At 40.7% G+C, this 25,575-nt stretch overlaps 2 protein-coding genes across 3 annotated transcripts in view; one reads left to right on the top strand and one right to left on the bottom strand.

Annotated features, from left to right (window-relative positions):
• Positions 1-23,030, top strand: part of LOC310796798 (solute carrier family 22 member 13-like) — a gene marked incomplete at both ends in the record, with an annotated part of 44,286 nt that extends 21,256 nt beyond the window's left edge. Inside the window, 5 exons of the mRNA XM_083659032.1 lie at positions 20,788-20,882; positions 21,022-21,233; positions 21,317-21,425; positions 22,096-22,302; positions 23,009-23,030. Of these exons, the coding sequence (XP_083515158.1) occupies positions 20,788-20,882; positions 21,022-21,233; positions 21,317-21,425; positions 22,096-22,302; positions 23,009-23,030 (645 nt within the window). The remainder of the gene's footprint in view (positions 1-20,787; positions 20,883-21,021; positions 21,234-21,316; positions 21,426-22,095; positions 22,303-23,008) is intronic.
• Positions 948-18,182, bottom strand: LOC310796648 (uncharacterized protein). Of its 2 annotated transcripts, none has more exons than XM_083658877.1 (14): positions 18,046-18,182; positions 14,230-14,357; positions 13,863-14,071; positions 13,220-13,347; positions 10,568-10,877; positions 8,611-8,693; positions 8,425-8,477; positions 8,182-8,224; positions 6,048-6,121; positions 5,247-5,357; positions 4,591-4,901; positions 4,292-4,470; positions 1,674-1,888; positions 948-1,545 (listed from the first exon to the last, which is right to left on the bottom strand). In XM_083658877.1, exons 4-13 carry the CDS (start codon positions 13,232-13,234, stop codon positions 1,694-1,696), a joined length of 1,374 nt encoding a protein of 457 aa, XP_083515003.1. In that variant the 5' UTR covers positions 13,235-13,347; positions 13,863-14,071; positions 14,230-14,357; positions 18,046-18,182; the 3' UTR covers positions 948-1,545; positions 1,674-1,693. The 2 variants fall into 2 exon arrangements, with proteins under 2 accessions (XP_083515003.1, XP_083515004.1); XM_083658878.1 differs by lacking the exon at positions 18,046-18,182 and adding an exon at positions 14,873-14,989.
• Positions 23,031-25,575: the final 2,545 nt, after the last annotated feature.

Raw genomic sequence — 25,575 nt, 5'->3', positions numbered from 1 at the left:
AAATGGACTACAGCAGCCACAAGACTGGAAGTCAGCCTCCGAACTGTTCATTACTCTGAAGGAAATAGCTGGGCTATAGACATAGACTATTGGAACCCCTGTTGCTATGTATCCCACATTAACGTGGACTTAAGACAATATTTTCCAGATTTAGTGTTTCGCTTTAATGTTTTTTTTAACTCATTGAGTGCCAGCCACTTTTGGAGAACGGACGCTCCCAGTGCCAGAGTTTCAGAGCGTTTTCAGTGATTTCTCGAGGCCCACAGAATATTGTGTGATATTACTATGTAAACACTGAACACGCACAAAGAACGATGAGACTCTATTCTATCATCTGCAAAAAAAAGTTTATTGATCCCATTTTCCGTTCTTTAGTTATGAGCCGGAGAAGATAGCTTGATTCATCCAAAAACAGCAATTTTTTTCTAGAAGCTGAGATAATTGGCCTTTTGTGAAATTAAACATTTCAAGCACACACTGACTCTGAAGCTAATCTTTTCTAATGTAGTCACACCTCAAAAATAATTTCCTTCAATAAAACAGTTTAGGCCAGGGAATTTTGTTTGGCAGAATAATATTTTTAGCTACAACCAGCAGCGCTGGCCCCTGCGTGCGCTGCTGGTTGCAGCTTCTTGCTGGTCTTGATTTGCTGCTGGTGGGCATCGGATATTCTGGCTTGCGTTTGTCAATCCTGTCCTGCTGCCTGGGTCTGTCTGGGTGTTGCGTGCTGCTCTGCGTGCCCCCCCCCACCCTAACCCCGCAATTTTAGCACACCATAGTCAACTTTAATCATATTAAAATAACAAAATTGTGGCTTGTGAAAATGCTGAGTGGCTAGTAACTTTAAAAAATCAAGCAGAAAAGTTAATATCAAGTCCTGGTGACAGGTATGGCTTTATTACCACCGTACTTGGTACACAGTTGAAAACATGTAAAAAGGTGTCATTCCTTACATTCTCATTAAAACTTTATAAAGTGTCCAGCATTTGTGTCAACATTTGGTTATACCTAATACTATAAGGCAAGCTCTGTAAGTAGCTAACTGTACAGATTCAAACAATGTGGTTGGGTGAACATTATCACTTTTATGCATAACAAGTCCCAAATTGCCTTTGAACAAGAGGCAATGATTGACAAAAACATGAAAAATTGTCCAGACGGTTATTAAGAACATAATAAAGGAGAGCCTAAATCAGGACACAGCTCTTATTACATTTATAGTTAAGATCTGCCAGTAGCTTACTGCAGATTCAACTAATTGCATAGATTCAGAACAGAAGCACTTTTATGCAACAAGTCCCTTTGACATCTAAAAACATCCAAATCCAGGAGCATTCTGCATCCCAAATTCCATGTTTGTTTTGAAGACACTGTAGGAATCCAAGAGCGGTAGCTTCAGTGTGTTTGCACATGTGTTTGACATTGGAAAAGGTGAATCGGATAAAAACACAATTCTTGGAGGGGGTGTCAGTCCTGCTGGTGGAAGTGCTGCTAAACCAGTGGCAAACATCAGCACATCCTCGAGGGACACAGCTGTCACCTTTTCTATAAAGAGAAAGTCAACATTGTAGTGCATTGCTTAACTCTGCATTATCTAAAAACATAGAAGAAACTAAAATTGACAAACATAACTACACAATTTATAAATATGTAACAAAACAGCCTTGACAAACCTTCACAATCGAGAAGAAAATCAGCCCAAAATCCAATGGTTTTGACCTCCTTTTGCCGCCTGTTGCTTCCTTTTGGGCTGAGGTCTGGACTGAACATCCTTTCCATTTCTGTAGCAGTCAGGGTCTTGGAAGAGTGGTATAGGACAGGAGCCAGCACACCAGAATGCTGCTGCAGCGCAGTCAAAAACTGCAGACTTGCCAGTCCATCTTTGAATCTATGAAGGGCAATTATTGTGTAAGACGTGGTTTATCAGGTCAGACAGAAAAAAAATATTACCAAACATATAGCAACAATATATAAATGTCCTTACAGACCAGATTTAATTTAATATATATTGACAAATTTCGATTGTATAATCTCATGCCTATAGGTAAAGCAGATTGTTTGTATAGGAGCATTCATACACAAAACAATTCGTAGTGCACAGAAATCAAGTGACGTCAAAAAAGGAGAGATCACAATATATCGTGATATCAAAACGTGACAATATGTATCGTTGAGATGAAATCTTATATCGTGAGAAAAATAAGCTGAACGTGGTGGCACTGATCTGCATCTGATTGCATGCTCGCTCTCCTTTTCATTGCTTTGTTTGAACAGACGAGGGACGTTACAGACACGGAGGATGAAAACGGTGAAATTACTCAAATTAGCGTGGAGGATGCCCCCTCAACTTACAAATCGATAGCAAAAAAATATTGTATCGTATTGTTATCGTGAACCCAATATCGTCTATCGTATCGTGAACTGAATGTATCGTGACACCCCTACTAAGCACACAAAGGAAAAATAGAGAAAACAACCAGGATGGTATTAGAGGCTCAAACGCAGCATAACCTGAGCTACTAATTAATTAACCCTGATGAGAAAATTAGTTTTTGGTTTCAAATAGCTGATCGGTGTCAGTAGTACCAGATGGTTTCTCTGGCTCATTGTGCATAATGAATAAAAATAAGCCAGTGGAGCTCAGATATGGTTCGCCATGTCAAATGGTACATAAGACAGAACCTTCAATTGAATCCAGTGAATAATATTACCGTTGAATGGCAATGTGGTTGCGGTCTATAATGTACCATCTGAGGTACTCCTCCACGAGTGTATGCTTCTCACAAGCTTTCACACGTCGGAAGCATCCAGCTGTTTGCAGCATTGTGCCGTTTTGCAAAATTAGATTTTGCAAAGACTCCTCCGATTCTGCTTCCTGGATCTATTTAAAAAGACATTTATTGTAAGACCAACAAAAAAATATCCATGCTTGAATACTTTTCTCCTTCATTACTGTAATACAAATCTAGGACAAACAAAACTAGGATCAAATGACTCTTTTACTGCTGTTGAAAGAAGTGGAAATCTGACCCTTTAAATACATAAAACTTATGATCTCTTGTCTTACTTCAAATTACTAGGGGTCTAACCGTTCACCTAACCCACCGTTCTGTTCAAACTTCAGTTTTTGACTCACGGTTTGGTTTTCAAAAACTACTAAAGAAACTTCTACAAAAATGTCTGGATTTTATTAAAGAAATGTTTCATTGCAATAAATAAATAACATGAATGTTATATTAACTTAAGTATAACATTTCTTTACCAGTTCACAATAAAAAAAAAACTTCTGTTAATCTCTTAAAGTCGAGCTGAACCAAAAATTGACTTATTTTCTTTTAGTTCAAATACCTGGGTATGCAGTGCACCTATTTAATAATGTATGCAAAGAAAATCACAACAATGTAATTTCTTTAGTTTTTCACACTTTCAACATCAAGAGTTCATTTTTCAAGATTTCATTGATAACAGTAGTACTATCAAATTTCGACGCCATTTCAACCAATCACGACATGCAGCTGTCAATCAAATCTTCATTTCAGGATAATTTTCTCTTCCAAATGAAGTACAAAATGGCGCCCAGTGCCTGTCATCTGGCAGAATTCCTATCCCATAAACTAACTACTAACTTGGCCAATTGTTAGAAACATGAACAAAAAACAAAAACTATAATCTCTAAGAATGCAAAGAAATGTAACTGGCTCGTTAAAATGTGCATTCCAGGGATAATGGCACGCGCATCTGAGAGCTTTGTTGTCAGGGGTTGCATTTCGGAGATTCCAGGCCGACGTGCTGCACTCTCCGCTCGGCAACACGAAGGCAGCTGGCTGCCTGCGGCTCGCTGAGCTCCACTGAGGCACTAACCTCGCGTCACCAGGCTCTTCCTGAGGGGAGCGCCACAACACACTGAATCCCACTCGATTTGGAGGCGGAACACGCCAGGATTGGCCAAAGCCCAATCCAGTCCCCAGAATTGTCAAATAAAATCATCTCTAAACCTGTCATCTTAGACAAACTATGTTTTCAGTGTGAAACGGACTCATATGCACGTGACGAACGGGTTCAATTCGACTTTAACTATCCTGGAAAACAAAAAATAAACATTTGTCTTAAGACCAGTCTACATTGTCTTTAAAACCTCAGTTTGGGAAGACAGAATGAGTTTCTAAACCTAAATCCTTTGAACCTCTGTTTACCGGTTTGGTTCAAAACTGTTACACCCCTATGAATCACTGAAATAATCTTCAGGTGTCCTCTTAGTAAATACATTCCTTGAGCAAAGATCATTTCCTACCTGACGTAGAGCTTTCGCTATTTCCTCATCTGTTACATCTTCCACAGTGGCGCTGAAACTTGACTTCCCTATTATGTGGTTGACAAGGTCCTTTGAGAGGAAATGTGGTGCTGGTCCCCCGTGTATGATAGACACAGCAATCATCTTGCCTGCTAAAAAGTACTCATCCTCCCTGACAGCTGTTACACAAAGTAAAGAAATATCATCAGTTAAAAGAAAAACAAATTCAAATTATTTAAAACCTAACATTTTAAAAGTTGCCTTGCTTACAATAAGTACTATGAGAACAAAAAACCCACCTGTGGAATTGTACACAAGATAACGTCTTTCTGGAGGTCCATCAAAGATGGGGCGATTTCTCAGATGATTCATTAGAAGTGTGAGGAATTCGCGTCTCGGGCCACCTGTATCCAACCCTTCTTCAAAGGAGCCTGCATCGTCTGTAAACTTTACAAAGATGTCGCTGTCTTCGGAGTATGAGCTGCGTCGAAATCCTCTGACAGCTCCATCCCATACATCAGATCTCGATATATTGAACCTGCTGACTTTCTTGTGGTCAATTGCAAGTGCCAAATTTGCAATTATTTCAGGTGCCTGCACACTTGTGGACCTGGAGAAAAGTGGGAAACTTACTTCAGATTTAACAAAATATACTCAAAGCATAGTAGCTAAAAATCTTTCATTCCATATTCATAAACTATATCCTGACACTTCATTGACACAAGAGACTCTCAATAGTCAGTTTCTAAAACAACGAACAAGTTTTTATTATTAACTTTTAATTCCAATGGACTCTCTTCAAACACACATCTCAACAACTGGACCTGGTCCAAGCAGTTACAGGCAGAGAAAGTCAAATTGGTGTTCATTTTATTGACTTCTCATGTTTTGTATTATTTAATAATGGACAGAACAGAGAGCTGGTTGATTTTCCACTAATGCCTATATGACTCACTCAGATTCTTCTGAAGACATGTCATTTTTTTCCTGAGGAAGGAGAACTTCATCCTCATCCTCATCCTCATCATCGTCAATGACGATAGGTGCAAAGAGATCGGTGTAGTTTCTGCAAAATGAAGACAGCATGTTCACACAATATAAATATAAACAAGCATAAATCCATAAAAACACAGTAGATGGCACAATTTTGCCCAATCAAATGGCTGACCTGCTGTTTCAGCTTAAACTCAACAACATCTAATCTTTGTCAAGAGAGAAATGTGTTTGCTTCAAAGTCAACCCGTTTATTATGTTGTGTTTCTGTTATTTTGTCCACCACTCTATATCCAATTACACTTAGAACACGGCTCTATTGAATACTTGATTCTGATTGGTCAATCAACAAAATTCAGCGGTGTCTAACACAGTGGTTCTCAAATGGGGGTCCGCGGACCCCCATTTGACGTAATGTAGATGTAATGTAATAAAAAAATATTTATTTATTTATTTTTGCAAAATCTTCATAGTTCAATGAAAATATTTTATGCTTTAAATCTAAAATGGTTCATGGATTACATTCTAATAATAAACCTATCAAATTAAAAGTCAAGCATGTTACCGTGGAAACAATTAAGCTTAGCCCAAAATCACAAATCAGAATGAGGGGGTCCCCGGTATATTTTCTATCTTGTAAGGGGTCCTTGGCTGAAAAACATTTGAGAACCTCTGGTCTAACAGACCCCAGTTGGTCTATTATTTATTTTTCCAGTAATCACCGGCTCACTATACATTATCTCTAACATAAGACAAAACACACCTGTAACAGGAGCTCTTGACGTCAAGACATCCGGAAGTACCTGGACAATTAGACTCCTCATCCAAGTGTATAATCTGAAAATTAAGAAAAATAGAAATAGGCTAAATATTTAATCTATTAACATAATTATGTTACTAACTCAATGGATTACGGAGGTGAGATAATTAACTATTTAACAGCGCACAGGCCTCATTGAGGCATCCTCCCTGCCCATGGTACGGCATGGTAGGATTGCCTTTTGCCACAGGAGGTTTTGGTGAGACGAAGGAGGTGCCCGGCCTGGAATCACCCCACAGGGCCTTAAGCTTCTGGCATACTCTTCGCGCCCAGCCAAGCGCATAGGGCGCACGGCGATTATGACGACATCGCACGGGGCGTGTCGGGGGGCGAGGCCTGAGCGCAGCACGGCGCGTCCATGGAGATTTTTCTATCAGCGCGTCGGTTTTGCTGCCGTGCCTGTGAGATCTCCGTGGTAGGCTATCAGCGGATATCTGCTGTGATTGAGTCCTCACCGTCGTAAAGTCGCCTTCAAAGCATGCTGTTCGATTATAACGAACTAGTTGTGTGGCTTAGCCTTCCCAAATGTGGAGGGGTCGTTTTTTATAATTTAATACATAGAATTGGGAACGTTACATTCAATTTCATTCAGACTGCCTGGAGCCTGGAGCTGCGCACTGAGTATGTTCTGTTTTGGCCCGCGCAGAGTGCGCGCGCCCTCCTCTGAGCCCCGCCTCCAGCGCGTGCGCGAAGAGTATGCCAGAAGCTTTAGACCTCCATGCACCGAAGGTCTTACAATACGGCGGTGTAGCACTAAACTCTATTGCAGCGGATTGGGCGTGATCAACCCTTCTGTGGGCAACGTTACAGACAGAGTAGGAAGGCTGATCCGAGAGCGGCTGCTTCTGGGACGCGGGTCGGGGTCGTAATCGGCCTCGGCTGGGTCTACTGGGTGAGGGTGTATGATGTTGTCAGACCCGAAACACCCCACGACCCCAGTCAACATCACTGATGACGCGTCCCAGCGCATGCTGTAGCATGTATACTGAAACCAAAACTATAGATGAAGTTCAGTGGACACGTTCACATTTCCCTGTTTACTTATAAATGTTTATTGCTTGTGATACAATTGCCAATTCAAAAAAATACATTAAGCTAATATGACATGATTTAAGTTATGGACAAGAAAGAAAAAATGCAACATGCTAAAGTATTGAGGAAACTTCTCATCTATGCTTCTTTGTGCTATGCTTGAAAAGGATTTCTGAAGGGATTTTTGATGCATCTACGATTAGCTAACTCTCCATATACCCTTTCCATTTCTTAAGTGAGGCACATTCACAAAAGGGTTTTAGAACGCGGCTCTCTTGAATACTCGATTCTGATTGGTCAATCAACAAAATTCAGCGGTGTGTATTTCTCGACAGACCACCGTCATATCTGACGTCATTGCAGACGTCATACTTGGACTTTGACTGACCACGTCATACTAGAACTTGACTGACGTCACGGGGTGATCAGGTTATGCATGTGTGGCCTTCTGCTTGAAATTTGGTCTGGAGACCTCACTTCAATTCAATTCAATTCAATCAGGAGGGAGAACTTCTCACATTTCTTTTCCATTTACTGCAGGGCAGAGGGCCTGGGAGACCCACGTTAATGACCAAACACTCCGATGGCTGATGGCTATAGAAATATAGAACTATTTAACACTTCTATTGACAGAAATATATCACTTACTTCTGCTTTACATGCACACAACTGCAATAAACTTAATACTATGATTATGACTTAAATTTAGTAGACTTTGGTCTAATGGCATTAATATAATCTTAACATTAGAAACAGATGGTGGACGAAGGTTCCTTTCTCTTCACTGCAGGACAGAGAGATATAGAAGATATTTTGTACCTACAGCCATCAGGCTTTATAATTCTTCACTGAATGGTAGAGGAGCTGCCAGACAAGTGAATTTCCCTCTGAGGATCAATAAAGATATTCTTATCTTATTAGATAATATAGTGCTTACTGTTCACATGAATGGTGTCTATGTAAACACTAAGCTATTGTTTTGTTTCTAACAAAAAGTCATGACAATGAAGACAGGGAGTCTATAACTATTTTAATACTTCATTACCTGTTGTCCTTCAGTAGTGAGTGACAGCCCCCCAGCACCATTCCTGAGAGGGCATAAAAGAATAAATCAATAGTGTCCAATCAAAATATATTGGAGCATCTAGATACTGGAGTAGCAATGTTAAAAGTAAATGTTCAAATAACCACAAATGACCACCCACCCACCCACGCACGCACGCACGCATGCACACACACGCGCACACACACACACACACACACACACACACTTTATAATACTACTTACACCGTTTCTGGCTCTTTGTGTACAGGAGTGCTTTGTTGATGAGGTTCAAGCGGCTGTAGTGAAGACACAATTTAATTCAAATACAAATATTTGTTTAGTAATGGTAGGCTGATGTCAAAAACTCACAGGTTGAGGGCAGGTTAATCATAAAAATGATCACCCAAATATGTTTAAAATTGCACTCACCAGTGTTTCAGCTAGATCAAACTCTGTATATGTTTTTATCACAATCTCAGAGTCGGAGTCAGACATGTCTGGCAATTCTGCAACTGCAAAACATGAAAACAAATCAAGCTAACCTCAATGACAATCGCTGAAAAGGGAAGCTAACACCAGAGAGAATGTTTAGGTAACTCCCAACTAGTTAGTATGGACATGAATGCTGAAAACACAGTAGTGAGCAACTAATAAGATCCAAGGGCCTATTTCACAAGACAGATTTGGTGAAAACTCATGACTATTAATCCCAAAGTGAGGGAAAGTCTGTTTTCTGTTTCAGAAAGGAAAGCAACTTATGATGCTTATTTATTCACCATTTCAAAATCAGTTAGTGGAACTAAGGCCCTGCGTGTCAAGACTCCACACAAAAACCAAAGCCATAAAACATATCATCTTTTGCTAAAGCAAGCTCTACATCAAAATCTATATAAGCTCTTCTAAAATGATTCCAAAGTCTACACACAAACACCAAGTGCATTTGACGTTTGCATCAACACCTACACATGACTGTGCTGAACTGAAACACTTTTCACATTACTTTTCTAATAATTAAATGCTAAATATAATAACATTACTGATACATGTTTCAGACATTTTTCATTTGTGGCATTTCAGTGTCCTTGTGTAGCTAATCAACAGACACAGGCTTACAGTCTAATCTAGAGAATTGTGTTTGGTGTTTAAAGCTGCGTTCACACCGACCTATTAAAAGTTTTTCGCTGGCATCGAGTTTACATCCAAAGTCAATGCAAACGAGCGATTGAGCGTATATTCGCCCGGGAGAAAAATCGCTGGGCATCCGAGTGACAGAGACAGAGCGATAGGGAGAAAATACGCTCGTCGCTCGAGATGAAATATCCCAACTCGAGCAAAATTCAGCTGGCATCAGTCGCTCGCTGTTCAACGCTGATTGGCTGCTGTGTGACGGCTCTTGCACACCTACAATGGCAAAATCGCTTTTCCGCTGTGTTGCAGCGTTTTGTGGGCGTGGAAACCAGCTTCCAGCTTGGAGCTGTAGCCTGTAGAAACGTTTCCAGGTAGATGTACACAGAAGGGTGGTTGGACAAAATGTGTAGGAAGAGCTGTCATTGGGTAGCTTTAACGAAAGGTCCCGCCCCGCGGAAATAGAGCAAGACAGCCTATCAAGATCCAGCGTCAAAGAGACTTTCACGCTCTGCATGCCGCCGAGCGTTTCATGGTGTGCTAGAGCCATAAGAGTGAGTCAAGGTCAAGGATCACACTGGCTTGGAACAAACCGCTGGTTTATTGTGTGGCAACAAACCGCATTGACAGGCTGACATGAAGTGAAGTCTGTAGTACCGGTATGTAGCTCGCGTTAGGAGCACACTGATAGGCTTAGCTTGTAAACATCTACGGTGGCTCGTAGTGGACAAACAGCCTGACATTGGATAACGTTATAGCCCCCACATGTCCGTCAATTCGTGTGCCTGTTGATGAGCGATTTAAACAGAGCGATTCCAAAGGGTTGAATCAAGCGACAGAGCGAAAAATAAATATCTCTGTGTGAACACAGCTTGACATAACACTGGGTGTAGTGTTTTGTTACAATTGTGAGGCAAAAAATGTGTAGTATAATTCTTTAAGTCATGGCTGACATTTTGCTCTGTCTAAGTCAATTTTCACTTTCTATTCATTGTTTTTAATTAGTAGTGTGTAAGCAATCCTTTTTGGAGATGATTGAACAAACTCTAATCCAGTGTTCTGGAAATAATAATTAAGATTTCTTTCATCTCAAAGTAGATCAACTCAAGATTCCATTCTGAAACAGGACCCAGAGTCTTGATAAATAAATAAATATACAAACAAACAAACAATAAATAACAGATTCCTCACTGATGTATAGCAGTAGAGCAAGTCAAGGCATCTTTGCATTGGACACATAGGTCATAACAACACAGTTTACCTTCCTCAAAGTCTTCTTTGGCACAGATAAAGAGGGTGATCCGCTGATACGCCTTGCCAATTTCTGACTTGTATGTTTGAAGAGTGAATGGCCTTTGTGTCCCAGGGATATTAATGACTTCAGAGCCATCTGGATACAGGAGGAGGAAAGGTCCTTCATCCATGTCTTTATTGAAGTCCATCATTTTTTTCACTGCCTGATTAAGAAGGTCTAGGGCAGTGATGTCAGGATCTGTGGAGAGGCAAAGCGTTTTCCCACGCTGTGGCTTGAAACTCCCTCCCTTCTTAACCGACATCAAACCAACATTTATCTGCAAGATAAAAAATATGGACTGTTAGTGGGCAATGTTTAAAGATCAATGTTTATTTAAAATTGGTCATTTATGCTATGTTACATGTTACACTTGGATCCAAAATTGACCATTATTAACTCAAAATATCACTCAAAGTAGTAGAGTGACCCAAACCTTTACTTCTAAACTCGGTTAACAGCTGAAGCCTATAGCATGAAGCAGGATTAATGTCTTAGCAAGATAACGTCAGGGTTAACCCTGGGTTATCGATAGCACAAAGCCGGTTCATTTCTCACTGGGGTACATCGACATGGTAACTTACACTGAACAGCTATTCTGCTCTGGAGCAGGGTAAGTTTGGAGGCTGAATCTAATCCTATGAAAAGCACCACCCACTGGCCAATCAGATGTTCGGAAAACAAATGACCTGCCCATTTCTACACTTCATTCATGGTGTTTGAGTGATTTTTCTTTCTTCCTTTTAAAGAGGGAGAGTATATTTTGCCCTCAATATAAGGATGATTTTATTCAGATCATCAACCCGGTATTTTGATCATATTTCAGCTTTAAAAGGGATAGTTCAATATTTTGGCAAATTCGCTTATTGCCGTAATCCCTATAGTCATATGGGTAGGTACAGTCCCTTTAATTATCAGTGCCTGTTGTTTTGAGAGCCATGGGGCAGCGGCACGCTCTGCTCAGCGAATACAATGGAGGTGGACGGTGCAGACCTCAAAACTAATCAAATACACAATCCAGTAGGGCTGTGGCGATTCACTTATCTCCCGATTCGATACTATCACGATTCTTGGGTGCCGATTCGATTTATATTGCGATTCTTAAGTATTGCGATTCTACGATTATTGCGATTCGATATTACGATTTATTGCGATTTTTGTTTATTTTTTTCTTTTATTTTTTCAGTTTGTTTGCTTTTTTACACTAGATTAGAACATGGGAAAAGTTGAATCATACACTAGAGACTGTATATTATATCGTGAGTAGGGCTGGGCGATATAGTTAAAAACAGGGGCGGACTGGGATCATAATTCAGGCCGGGCATTAGATACCAAGCAGGCCAGGCCGATATGGGCCGACGCGCGTGAAATTTGGGCCGTTTGAAGCCCAATTTGGGCCGTTTGAAGCCAGATTTGGGCCGTTTGAAGTCCAATTTTACAATGAGATGCACCCACTTTAACCCTGAAGTGTAATTATTACTTCAGACTAACTAATAAAGTAATAAAACCACTAGTAAACCAGTAGGCGGCGTCTGGCCTGCTGTTCAGTGAGTGGCCTGACTGCAAGCACCCAATTTTTTTTTTTTTTTTTTTGCGATTATCGATTCTGGAATAAAAGATCGATTAAAAAAATCGTGACATTAAAAATCGCGATACTTAGGTGAATCAATTTTTTCCCCCACCCCTACAATCCAACAACTCCAAAACGCTCTTATGGATAAGTTGTGACCTGCACATTCACCACGCTATGAAATAATAATGTGACATTACGAGTCAGAGTTGTTTTCAAGATAAATGCATAGCCGGGACTACTTTCCAGACATACCTGCTGGGGGGAGGGATTTCAAGCAGCGCATGTTTAGTGCAGCTACTCTATTCATCAAAACAACACGTTTGTTGAGAAGGAACAGACTTCTGATCATGGCAGACTTTGTGGTGGATAACGATGATAATTTATTTTTTACTAACCAAGACCCAGAACCTTATTTATTTGAGCCAGAATACACAGAGGAAGAGTTACATGTTTTGGAAGAAGAGAGAGCCAGAAGAGAGGCTGAGGCTGCCGAGCAGCAGTCACAGAGCTGGCATGGATTGGTGGTGAGGACTGAGATGATGGAAGAATGTCAACAGCTAGTTAACAGTAGGGGTGTAACGGTTCACTTAACCCACGGTTCGGTTCAAACTTCTGTTTTTGACTCAAGGTTCGGTTCAAACCTCGGTTTTCAAAAACTACTAAAGAAACATTTTGAAAACTTCCAGAAAAGATTTTTCCTCAATTATCAAGTCACGACTCGAGTCACCAGAAAAAATAGCTAAAAATATCTGGTTTTGTTGCACAAAAAACGACTTCAAAGCAACAAAAAAAAATCCCTCAACTTTTTTTTCATGCACACATCCGCGTCCGCGACCCACCCAAAATGCCACCCACTTTTGGGTCATGACCCACCAGTTGAGAACCACTGGTCTAAATAAATAAAATACAAATGAAAAACCTCGGTTTGGGAAGACAGAATGAGTTTCTAAACCTAAATCCTTTGAACCTCGGTTTTCCGGTTCGGTTCAAAACCGTTACACCCCTAGTTAACAGTTGTTCATTCTCACTCTGAGCCATAACCAACTTACCTGAACTTTCTTCATTTTCTTTGCTTCCTTTTTCCCACAAGAAAACTTTTGCCTCTCCTCTTTTTTTTTTCTTCTGTACTCCAGAAAAGTCCCTAAGGTAGGACTCGGAGTTGGAATAGGCAGTGATTCTACAGGGAAGCAAAGGAACAATGCGTTACATTACAGAAATATAAATACAGCAGTAATCGTATACAGCATCCAAGAATCAAATCAAGACAACACAGTAGTTTTGCAAAATAAAATAACTCATAAGGGAGCTCATAAGTATGGACACTACTTTTAATTTGACACATGAAATGGTGCAACCAATACTAAGTTGTGGGCACCAGTGACAGCTGGTGATATATATATATATATTTTTTTTTAGGGGGGGGGGGGGGGGCAGCACTTCATAGCTCTGCAAAAAAAGTACACAAACCTAAAAATAACAACAACACACAGTAATGTTGCCCAAACACTGGCCAGTAGCACTACTTGAACATACATTTTGCCCTCTTTTCCTTCTGGCCTGCAAATTTCTCAATGGCTTTCTGGTTAAAGCAGGGGTCCTGTTAACCAGATATTCTCGTCATTGACCGTTTTTTTTTAAGACGGTGACGTAAAAATTTGAAGGCCATCGGTCATTTTGACAGGTTGCAATTACCGCTTTGTCTGTCCGAGGCAAAGGTACAAAACCTAAAGACAATCGCCTCTGCAGCAATCTCAGTTGATGCATTTGATTAAGCACAAGCAGTGGTGGAGGCGGAGCACGCCCCGCGGCTTTTTCCGGGTCGGCGAGTCTCTGTGGGTGTCTGAGCCCGATGGTGCTCACTGTGTCAGCGACTCCATCTGTTCTGCCGTATATCCACTGGTCTAAATAAATAAAATACAAATGAAAAACCTCGGTTTGGGAAGACAGAATGAGTTTCTAAACCTAAATCCTTTGAACCTCGGTTTTCCGGTTCGGTTCAAAACCGTTACACCCCTAGTTAACAGTTGTTCATTCTCACTCTGAGCCATAACCAACTTACCTGAACTTTCTTCATTTTCTTTGCTTCCTTTTTCCCACAAGAAAACTTTTGCCTCTCCTCTTTTTTTTTTCTTCTGTACTCCAGAAAAGTCCCTAAGGTAGGACTCGGAGTTGGAATAGGCAGTGATTCTACAGGGAAGCAAAGGAACAATGCGTTACATTACAGAAATATAAATACAGCAGTAATCGTATACAGCATCCAAGAATCAAATCAAGACAACACAGTAGTTTTGCAAAATAAAATAACTCATAAGGGAGCTCATAAGTATGGACACTACTTTTAATTTGACACATGAAATGGTGCAACCAATACTAAGTTGTGGGCACCAGTGACAGCTGGTGATATATATATATATATTTTTTTTTAGGGGGGGGGGGGGGGGCAGCACTTCATAGCTCTGCAAAAAAAGTACACAAACCTAAAAATAACAACAACACACAGTAATGTTGCCCAAACACTGGCCAGTAGCACTACTTGAACATACATTTTGCCCTCTTTTCCTTCTGGCCTGCAAATTTCTCAATGGCTTTCTGGTTAAAGCAGGGGTCCTGTTAACCAGATATTCTCGTCATTGACCGTTTTTTTTTAAGACGGTGACGTAAAAATTTGAAGGCCATCGGTCATTTTGACAGGTTGCAATTACCGCTTTGTCTGTCCGAGGCAAAGGTACAAAACCTAAAGACAATCGCCTCTGCAGCAATCTCAGTTGATGCATTTGATTAAGCACAAGCAGTGGTGGAGGCGGAGCACGCCCCGCGGCTTTTTCCGGGTCGGCGAGTCTCTGTGGGTGTCTGAGCCCGATGGTGCTCACTGTGTCAGCGACTCCATCTGTTCTGCCGTATATCCACGGTTTCCTTTTCACGATCGCGACACTCTTGCTAACAGAACTACCGCGCACACATACTTCGTTCCGAGAGTCACCTCCCCCCCCCGCCGAAAAACATAAATGACGGATATTTACGTCAATGGCAGTCAATGAGTTAATAACTCGACCAGTATTCCTTGTAAAAGTAATACATTTGTATGTGTATACACGAATCCTGCGAAGTCGCGGGTGTAAACAAGCCGCCATTACTGCAGTGACCTACTGAGGTGGCTCCAGGGGGAAATCCATGGCGCGCGCGTTTGAATGCAAGCTGTCCTCGAGTGTAGCCTTATATTTTTCTACATTTACATTTTTATTCAACGTTACATTTGACAACGATGCCTAGGAAATCGGGAAGAAGCTGTGCAGTTATCAGCTGCCCCAACAGTAGTGGCAAACTTCAACTTTGGAAGAGAATAGAAGGTGAAATACACAAGCCTTTACTAGGCGTTAGCTACATGAAGAGTGCCCGTCTGAAACCATAACGTTACATAAACATACAAATATAGATTCCCTGGACGTGCAGAGGGCCGAGCTGTTCGCCAGAGGTGGATCAAGAATATAAGTTATTTCACCTCATAATGAGTAGCATGCAGCTGCCTAGCCTAAGCTAACAGTGATTATGACATGGGTTATGTGAACATTATGATGGTTGTTGATGGACTGTGAATATCAGACAGGTCCTTTAAGAATATTTGGCCAATCCATCCCGAGCTCAGGTCATTTTGACCCTCTATGAGAGACCTGTAGTTGGCATTCTGTTGCTCATCACAAGCCCTTGAATGCCTATAGACGGTTTTAACTTGACAACAATAACAACCATCACAACCCACCTGAATATCCGGTTTACTTTCTGTATACAGTAGCTGAGCGCAGGCTGATATTCGGCTCATATTAAATGTTAACGTTAGGCCGTGTCCGGTCTTTATGTATTGTAGTAGTTAGTAGTTGTTGTTGTTGATGATAGTTGCCATAACAACCACCCCTGTCGGAAAGACGTGCACACGCTGGGTAATAGGAAGCGTTGTTGTCCGGTCCGTGGAGCTAGCCTGAGAGGCTAATAAAAGCTTCATGTTACAGAGTAAGCTGACTATCAGTACGTTATTGCACGCATAGGCCTATCTTTACATTAAAAAAAAAAAAAAATAGAAATAGAAGTAGGCTATGTCAGTGTTTTCCCCTGAACAGCTTAGAAAGTGGACACTGTCAATAGTTAGCACTGTGAAGCTGATACAATTCAGGTTGCGGTAATGCAACATTTAAGGATGCCAGCCGCCATAAAACACAGAAGAAGCTGAGAAAAAGGAAATGCTGTGGGGTTGCAGCTGGTGAAAACCGTCTATAAAAACACAAATTCGTATATATTTTTAAATTTTTACTAATGTAATTGGTGTGCAATGATTACATGCAACTTGATTGTTTATGCTAGCTAGCTAGTCAGTAACGTTAAGTGCCAGAGACGACCTAACTCGTCTTACATAATCCAGCGCTTAAGTGCCAAGGACGAGCTAACTCGTCTTACATAAACATTTTTTTTTTTTTGACGGTGGTACATCAATCAACAACTTTTACATCTTCGAGATCACTATTGGAGCAAGATAATGTGTATAATCTATTTTACCGACCCACTAAGTGTTGACAGTGCTCCCCCAGACGACCGAAATCAAAGAAAAAACTGCCGCGGGACCAAGCCGTTCAAGGAAATGCCGTGGCGATTTCACAGTAATCCATTCAAGACTTGTCTTGCCTGAGAGCGGCCGCGCACCGGCAGCAGCACACAGAGAGCGGAGAGCGATTTGCAAAATAGATCATAGGTGAAACACACTTTGAAACACCTCAGAAAGGCCAGAATCAACATCTGCCCATCGCCCACGCATTCCCCGGCCCATCTTGACTCGCACAAGGAGCGTCTGCACGCAGGCAAGCAGGCAGGCAGGCACACAGGCAGGCAGCAGCAAAAGCGCTTCTGACACGCCCGCTGTACAGCCAGGAGGACACAAGACACACGGAGGGAGGAGTTTGAATGAGAGGGGTGTTTCCTGTTGTTATGGAGGAAATTACTGTTCAAAACTATTGTTTAGAATGTCTGACGGTCTTACTGATGCCAAAAATGAATGGTTAAAGTGACTGTTTCACAAAAAGCCATTTATCTCTGAATAAATTTCCAGACGCTGAAACCATGCTGTACTCAACGGCTAATATCTACATAACTACTAACTCTGCAAACTAACTCTTTTAGACAGAGAAAGCACACATTCTATTAGTTATTTTTAGATGATTGGTGTTCATGAATTCTTAACAGAAAAGAATCCTCGTCTGTTTCTAAAATGAGCCAGAATCGTCAAAAACACCCCTGGCACAACTTACCTACAGGAATGAAAACATGGCTGGCATTCAATGTGTTAACATTAGCATGTTCACACCATAACGTCACTTGAAATGCGGCTCGTTAAGTGGTATTTTTTCCGCTATTTACAATTTGAATAATTACTATCCCCATCCATAATAAGGTCGTACCTTCATCAGTAACTGGGGGCTACTGTCTCACGTTATCAATCCAGCTCACGACGCTGTTGGCATAGCGTTACTGCCAGTCTGCAGCAGCAAGATTTCTTCTTCTTCTTCTATGGAGTTTTATGGCAGTCGGCATCCTTAAATGGTGCATTACCGCCACCTACTGTATTGCTAAAACTATACAATATCAATAAAAAGTGTCCACCCAAAATGCGCCCATTCACCCCAATATTCATACTGTGGCCCAGACCAGTCGTCTCGCCAAAGCGAACGCTTCATTCAGCGTACACAAATTGGCCGGTGGATTCGTGTATAGCTTCCGCTAAGGTCTGGAAACTGACAAGCACTGAGCAAGCTAGCTGAGAGTAGCTAGCTTGCTCTGGTAAACTGCGACATACAAAAGTAACATAAACATTACATTACATCGGTTAACTTACTTGAAGGTCCCGCATGACTGTTTTCTTCTTGCAGCCTTTTTCCACAGTCACTGCAAAAGTTCGGCCTCTCTTCAAACTCTTTGCCACAATGGTGGCAGTACATCTTTCTTTCATTCCTCTTTTCCTCTGTGTTCGTCTGGCGCTGGGTAGCATGTCCTTCCGGTTCAAAGGACGGACCAGTTCCTTCGTCCAATCAGCGACGATTCATGTCACCTGAGAGTACCTACCTTTTCCGGTTTGGTTAATGTGTTGTGTTGTGGTTAATGTGTTGTGTTGTGGTTAATGTGTTGTGTTGTGGTTAATGTGTTGTGTTGTGGTTAATGTGTTGTGTTGTGGCTAATGTGGTTGTGCTTTGGTTAATGTGTTGTGTTTTGGTTAATGTGTTGTGTTGTGGTTAATGTGTTGTGTTGTGGTTAATGTGTTGTGTTGTGGTTAATGTGTTGTGTTGTGGTTAATGTGGTTGTGCTTTGGTTAATGTGTTGTGTTTTGGTTAATGTGTTGTGTTGTGGTTAATGTGTTGTGTTGTGGTTAATGTGTTGTGTTGTGGTTAATGTGGTTGTGTTTTGGTTAATGTGTTGTGTTGTGGTTAATGTGTTGTGTTGTGGCTAATGTGGTTGTGCTTTGGTTAATGTGTTGTGTTTTGGTTAATGTGTTGTGTTGTGGTTAATGTGTTGTGTTGTGGTTAATGTGTTGTGTTGTGGTTAATGTGTTGTGTTGTGGTTAATGTGGTTGTGCTTTGGTTAATGTGTTGTGTTTTGGTTAATGTGTTGTGTTGTGGTTAATGTGTTGTGTTGTGGTTAATGTGGTTGTGTTTTGGTTAATGTGTTGTGTTGTGGTTAATGTGGTTGTGTTGTGGTTAATGTGGTTGTGCTTTGGTTAATGTGTTGTGTTTTGGTTAATGTCATTGTGTTTTGGTTAATGTCGTTGTGTTGTGGTTAATGTGGTTGTGCTTTGGTTAATGTGGTTGTGCTTTGGTTAATGTGTTGTGTTGTGGTTAATGTGTTGTGTTGTGGTTAATGTGTTGTGTTGTGGTTAATGTGTTGTGTTGTGGTTAATGTGTTGTGTTTTGGTTAATGTGGTTGTGCTTTGGTTAATGTGTTGTGTTGTGGTTAATGTGGTTGTGCTTTGGTTAATGTGGTTGTGTTTTGGTTAATGTGGTTGTGTTTTGGTTAATGTGGTTGTGCTTTGGTTAATGTGGTTGTGTTTTGGTTAATGTCGTTGTTTTGCACTTCAGGGCCACCGTAGAGAGGTGACGTAGAACCCTTCCTATATATATGAGGATTAACTGACGTCATGTTTGACGTCATAGCAGACGTCATACTAGGATTTTTGACCACGTTGAGATCGGATTACGCGTGAGTGGCCTTCTGCTTGAACTATGGTCGGGAGACCTCACTTGTAATACCTTGGTGGTAAACAACAGTGGTTGAAATTCAACCATGAGAGACCAGAGACCAGTTGGTAAGATTTAACAAGTGGCTTTATTCAACAAATGGCATGGCATGGCAGCTACTTTGGCATATGACTCCCTTGTCAGGTGGCACTCCTCTTGAGGTGAGAGGAGGACATCTGAATAGGCTAGGATAGAGAATCCCCCCATGGGGAATTCTTTGGGAGTCAAGACTCATTGGTGGTGGACTGGGGAGGTGGGTGGGGCGAAACGACAGCTTCAGAGGAGATGATGAACAGCTGTGATGCCAGCTGCTGCTATGACCCGCCAGAGAGGGAGGTGACGTAGAAGAACCCTCGCTATATGTACTAGGATGAACTGACGTCATAACTGATGTCATACTTAAACTTGGCTGACATCACGGGCTGATCAGGTTATGCAAATATGGCGGCCTTCTGATTGAAATTTGGTCTGAAACCTCACTTCAATCATGAGAGGCCAGTCGGTAAGATTTAACAAGCAGCTTTATTTAGCAAATGGCATGCATGGCAACTACTTTGGCTCCTCTTGAGGTGAGAGGAGGGCATCTGAATAGGCTAGGATAGAGAATCCCCCCCCAAATAGTTGCCATTTCCAATAAACCCAGTTACTTCCCTATTCATATAGGATGTGACTGTCTGCCCCATCCCTCTCGCTGTGTGCATTTGAAGAGTTAGAATGAAGATAAGAGCAACAGCCTGTGATATCAGCAAATATGCATTCACACCACCATCTTCTATTGTGAAAAACTGTTACATGTTTTGCATTGGAGCAGCTTTGCCATGACCCCCACAGTGAATGCTGATTTTTGGTTAGCACAGGCACATTTGAACTGATTGTTGTTTCTATTTATTGTGTAGTCACAGTAGAAAAAAGCCAGCACACAAAATGTCCTTTTATGGATTTAATACCTTAGTCTGGGTAGGGCAGCAGCACAGCAACAAACGTTACGGCATGCAAGCCTTCCATCCTCAGTGACAACACTGAGGCCTGCATGCCGAAACCTTTGTCGCTGTGCTGCTGCCCTACCCAGACTAAGGTATTAAATCCATGAAAGGACATTTTGTGTGCTGGCTTTTTTCTACTGTGACTTGATATTGCTTGTGGCCTGCACCGGAGCTGTATATTTTTTAGAGTGTGCTCGCTGTTCATGTTTTCCACTCTATTTATTGTGTACCCAACTACAACTTACTGTGACATTTAATTACTACTTGAGCTGTTTCTGATCAAATATGCATTATGAAATGGCAAGATGGTGTGCAGTTGACAGTGAACCATTTTTCAGTGCATTATAAGAGATTTCTATATTACAGATTGTTGTGGAAAAAACTGTGGAGAAAGGAGGCATACGAGTTCTTATCAGATCACCAGTTCTTATGAAGTATTTCTTGATTATAACATTGGCATGGTAAGTTAAACTCCAATAACTTAATAAATGATGGGGGAAAATAAACCATAAATGGAAATGTTGTCATGCTGTAATGTTATGGTAGTGCTTAAAGGATCATTTCGGTATTTTTCAACCCCTATTTTGTTTAAAATCTAAGGTTTTCATCAACTCTTTCCTACTACTCTGTTTACTTCAATATGGCAAACTTTGGATTGGACATCTTTTTGACACAGCTGATGTTTGGTCTCATTGAATTACCATCTTATTTACTTTGCATCTGGCTGTTGGAAGTTTTGGGGAGAAAAGTATTACTAATGTCAGCAGTTGTGATTGGGGGAGTCTTGTGCATGCTCACCCTAGCTGTTCAAGGTAAGGCACACTTGGCAGAATTTAGTTAGCACAATGATTATTTAATGTTTTTGTTTTATTTATCAGTTTTCTTCTCTTCCCAGGACATGCCCTTACTGTTACATCCTTCGTTGTTGCAGGACGTTTTTTCATTAAAGCGGCTTTGTCCATATGCAATGTCTATGTTCAGGAGTTGTTCCCAACATCTGTTAGGTAGGTGTTGACAGTTCATGTTGGGACACAGAATCAAATCAACAAGTCAACAAAAGCAACTAACTATAGCCTAGTAGTTATATTTAGGCTACATAATTATAGCTAAGGTTAGGTATATATGCAACTTGTGTGTAAGTAACAGAGGAACAGACGTCACATCATACTGAAAAAACAAAGTTTTGTGGTTTTGGCATGGCAGCACATATAGAGAGCCAAAGTGAACGTCACTTCCTGCTTCAGCATGGTCCCATTTATTTGTGTGAGTGAAATGTTATGTTGTCTCTCCTGTTTCTAAATATAGCTGAACCGTTTGGTTTGAACAAGTACAACAATTTCTATACGCATTTTACGAAATGTCTATGGGAAAATAAATGCCCGGATGAAAATATCTGGTACCATGCTGAAGCAGGAAGTGACGTCGACTTTGGCTCTCTATAGACCTACTGCTAGGCTGTTTAACCTACCCACCTGATAGATGGCACATTGAGAAGCCTACTGGAAAGCTTACACAATCACAAGACAACATTTGAATAAATACTTAAAAACATGTGACATCCTCCATGTGGTTAATGCAAGTTAAAAATTAAAAAAACGATTTGCAAATACTATTTGACCCAGGTGCCAGGTCTGTGTCATTGTAATAAATAATATTTTCCCTATTCTATTTCAGACAAACAGCTGCAGGATTAGTGGCCGTAACAACGAGAACAGGAGGGTTGTTGGCTCCATTGCTCAACATGTTGGCCGTATACCACTGGGCCATACCCACCATTGTCTTTAGCAGCCTTTTAATGATCAGTGGGGTTCTCATCTTCCTGCTTCCTGAGACGAGGAGAACAGAGCTGCCTGATTCAACTGAAGAGGCTGAGGGCAACAGGTGACGATGAAAATATATCTTTATTATTATGTTATCATACAGGTATAATATACTGTATCTCTTGGCTGTACTACTTATTGCATGAATCATACCCCTTTTCTGTCCTGCTGCTTTTTCAGAAATATGACCTCCATGAACACAGCAAGTGACCACGAAATGGACAACTGTCAATATCAACAATCAACCAAACTATAAAAAATTCTCATTGTTCTCATTATGTAATAACTATTCATGTTGGCTGGAATTACACTTCAGAGGCACTTCATGGGTTTAATGTAGCTTTTGGAACCATTGCTCTAAATTGATTCAGTTTATTTACAGTAGCCTCTATGTAGTTGTAATTTAGAACCGATAATGATTCTTTGTAGTTTTGTAAAACATCCAAGTTGAAACATTATTGGTTCTATGTATTGTTCTTCAGTGATAGTGAGGTTTTAAGACTAAATTTCAAGCATGAAGACCATATCTGCAGCAAACGCCAAGTTCAGGTTATATCACCCCCATGCTCTGTGATGTCATACTTGCTGCTGTGTCATCTGATGTCAAAGTATAATAAGCAATGTGTCAGTCTATCGCTCTCTCTGGCACTCCTCTTGGTCTCAAGCCATTCATATCCCTCCAACCACCTAAGCCTTTCAGCATATTAGAGGCCCTGTGCTTTACTATGTGTTACTCTCCTATGCTCTCCTATGGCTGTCACCCACAGTTGCTGTGATCTTCATCGCTGAAGCAATTGTTTCGCCCCACCTCCACCCCTGCCACTACCAATGTCATGACTCCTGAAGAATTCCCTATGGGGGATTATCGATCCTATACATCACTGACGCCCTCCTCTCTCATTGCAAGAGGAGCGTCATCGTATCATGGAGTCAGACAACTTAATTTGTATTTCTTCATTAAAGTTTATTGAACCTTCTTACTGTTCTCTCATGATTGAAATACCAATAGACCAAAAAGTTACAGGGTCAAGTGTTATTGATGATCCAGATTCATACATTTAAACATGATTGAGCCTCCTTATGCTTATGCTTTGTTTTTGAGACAGTGTAATGTATCATGTGAAGATGCATAACAAAGAAATCAGCACAAAGATAATTTTTTAATCCCTCAACTGTCACTGAAATGTGAGTCAGGTTGCAGTCTGCTTAATACATAATAATTGTGCCCATTGTTCAAAGTAATTAAACCATTATCAAACTCTTTATAGTAATTAACCCTGTATTGTCTTCTTATCATTGTGCATTATTTATTATCTATTCTTTGATATTAATAACCTAAGACCAGGCTCTGCTGTAAAGGGTCAACAAATAAAACGTCAGCAAAGAATGTGATGGTAATTTATTAGAACAATACAACTGGTGGAAAGCTCAAATTTGTATTTTGAAAAATTGTGAGATTTTATTACAGATATTTATCAATGCGCATCATGAACAAATTCTTTTTTACATCAACATTCAAACAGTCTTATTTTAGAGAATGTATACAGATACAAATTCAAAGTAAAATTAATGTAATATAATAAACTGAAGTTATTACTGTATTTATCCACTCGAGCACAAACACCTTGAAATATATACTATTATTCTTGGGGGAAATGGTAGCTATTCTTGACAAATGTTTTTGAAGAAAATCGTGTTAATTAAAAAAAAAGATTTTGCAGCTAAAATGGAGAGTTGTCATTTTCATTGCCATGCATAACAAATACTATCAGTGTCTTCCTCATTCGGTTCAAGAATCACTTATTGTAATTACTGAAAAAAGGTAACACCAGTGAAAATATTTGTAAAATGCAAAGCTAAATGAATACAATATTTTACTGATTAAAATGTTTTGTGATAGGCTACTTCATATTTATGCACACCTTTGTGTTAACCAAGATGATGGTTCCTCTGTCCCTTGTACATGGCATTACAATATATCTACACATTGTTGCTTTTTTATTAGCCAAGCAAGTCATCCATCCAGCTATTGTTTGTGGAAGTTTTCACGGTTTCTGTTACTTGCTCAATATTGCTGTTTACAGACCCTAAAGGACTGTCCATGAATGGATTAGCATTGCTTGGTTCAGAGATTGCCGCCAATTCTGGTTCTGATGTAAACATGTTTTCGGCAAAAAGATCCATCTGAACTGAAGGGGTAGCAATAGATGACGTGTCTAGCCCAAGGAAATCACTCAATGTATTGACATTGGCTTGACTGGATGGTAGCACTGAAAAAGCATCTGCATTACTTGAGATGTCAATCCCAAAGATATCATCAGGAAAGGCAGAGGGTTTATGGTCTGAAGAAACATCGGCTGCACCTTGATCAAACACATTAATGGTAGACAACTGAGTGAGAATACTGCCCTCCGAGCTGAATATGTCAAATTCAGTTTCCTGTTCCCTTGTTTGGGTATTTGTACTGAAACTGAAAAGACTTGTGGTTTGGTTGCCATCTTGCTTCTTGGGTGCTGGCACAATGAGCTGATCTGTCATGCCATATTTCTCTTGGTTTTCAGCTGATATGGGCTGAGAGTCAAGCATCCCAAGAGTTTCAGCAGAAGCATCTGTGTATAAACGGTTCCAAGAAGGTGCAAATGTGTCACCAGAAATGTTCTCCTGAGAGCTGGATGGACCAAAAAGATTTGGGGAATCTTGAAGCGTCTGGTTGAGACTGAAAAGCGATCCGTCACAAAGGTTTCTTGTTTCAAATTCTGCTGCTTCAAGCATTCCTCCTGGTTTTACCGCAGTTGGTTCGAACATTTCATTTGGCTGTTGGACAGAGTTGTCTGTAGCTATCTGGGTGATCATTGGCTCGACAGGGGCAGAACTGACGCTGTCTCCAAAAATGTTATCCTTAAATGCGTCACCCAAAATTCCGTCGCCACTTTTCTCAGCTATTAGCTGATTGGCTGACACCTCATATACTTGGTTCACTGATTGCACAGCAACAGAAAGATCTTTAGAGTCAGCCATGCCAGTAACAATGAGAGACAAGCTAGTAGCTTCACTCTTCTGAAAATTTGGTTCCTGATTATCAAATGAATTCATATCAATTTGTGCTGGAGCTGTTAAAATTGGTCCCACAACGGTTAGCTTATCACCTGACTTGAGTGGGTGGATTGGCTCTGTCGTTTGACTTTTGTCACTATTCATGTGGTCATTAGGCTGTGAGTTGTCCTTTATATTGTCTACAGCTTCTTGTTCCAGAGGTGGAACTTGAGCTGGGTCCCTGTCTTTTGACATTTCTTTTATAACTCCGCCCTCTCCCCCTTCGGTGCCTTTGTCATCA

The sequence above is a fragment of the Poromitra crassiceps genome, assembly GCF_964638095.1.
Source record: "Poromitra crassiceps genome assembly, chromosome: 23".
Taxonomy (NCBI): Eukaryota; Metazoa; Chordata; class Actinopteri; order Beryciformes; family Melamphaidae; genus Poromitra; species Poromitra crassiceps.
The sequence above is the reverse complement of the archived record's forward strand: the minus strand, read 5'-3'. Positions and strand labels throughout refer to the sequence as shown.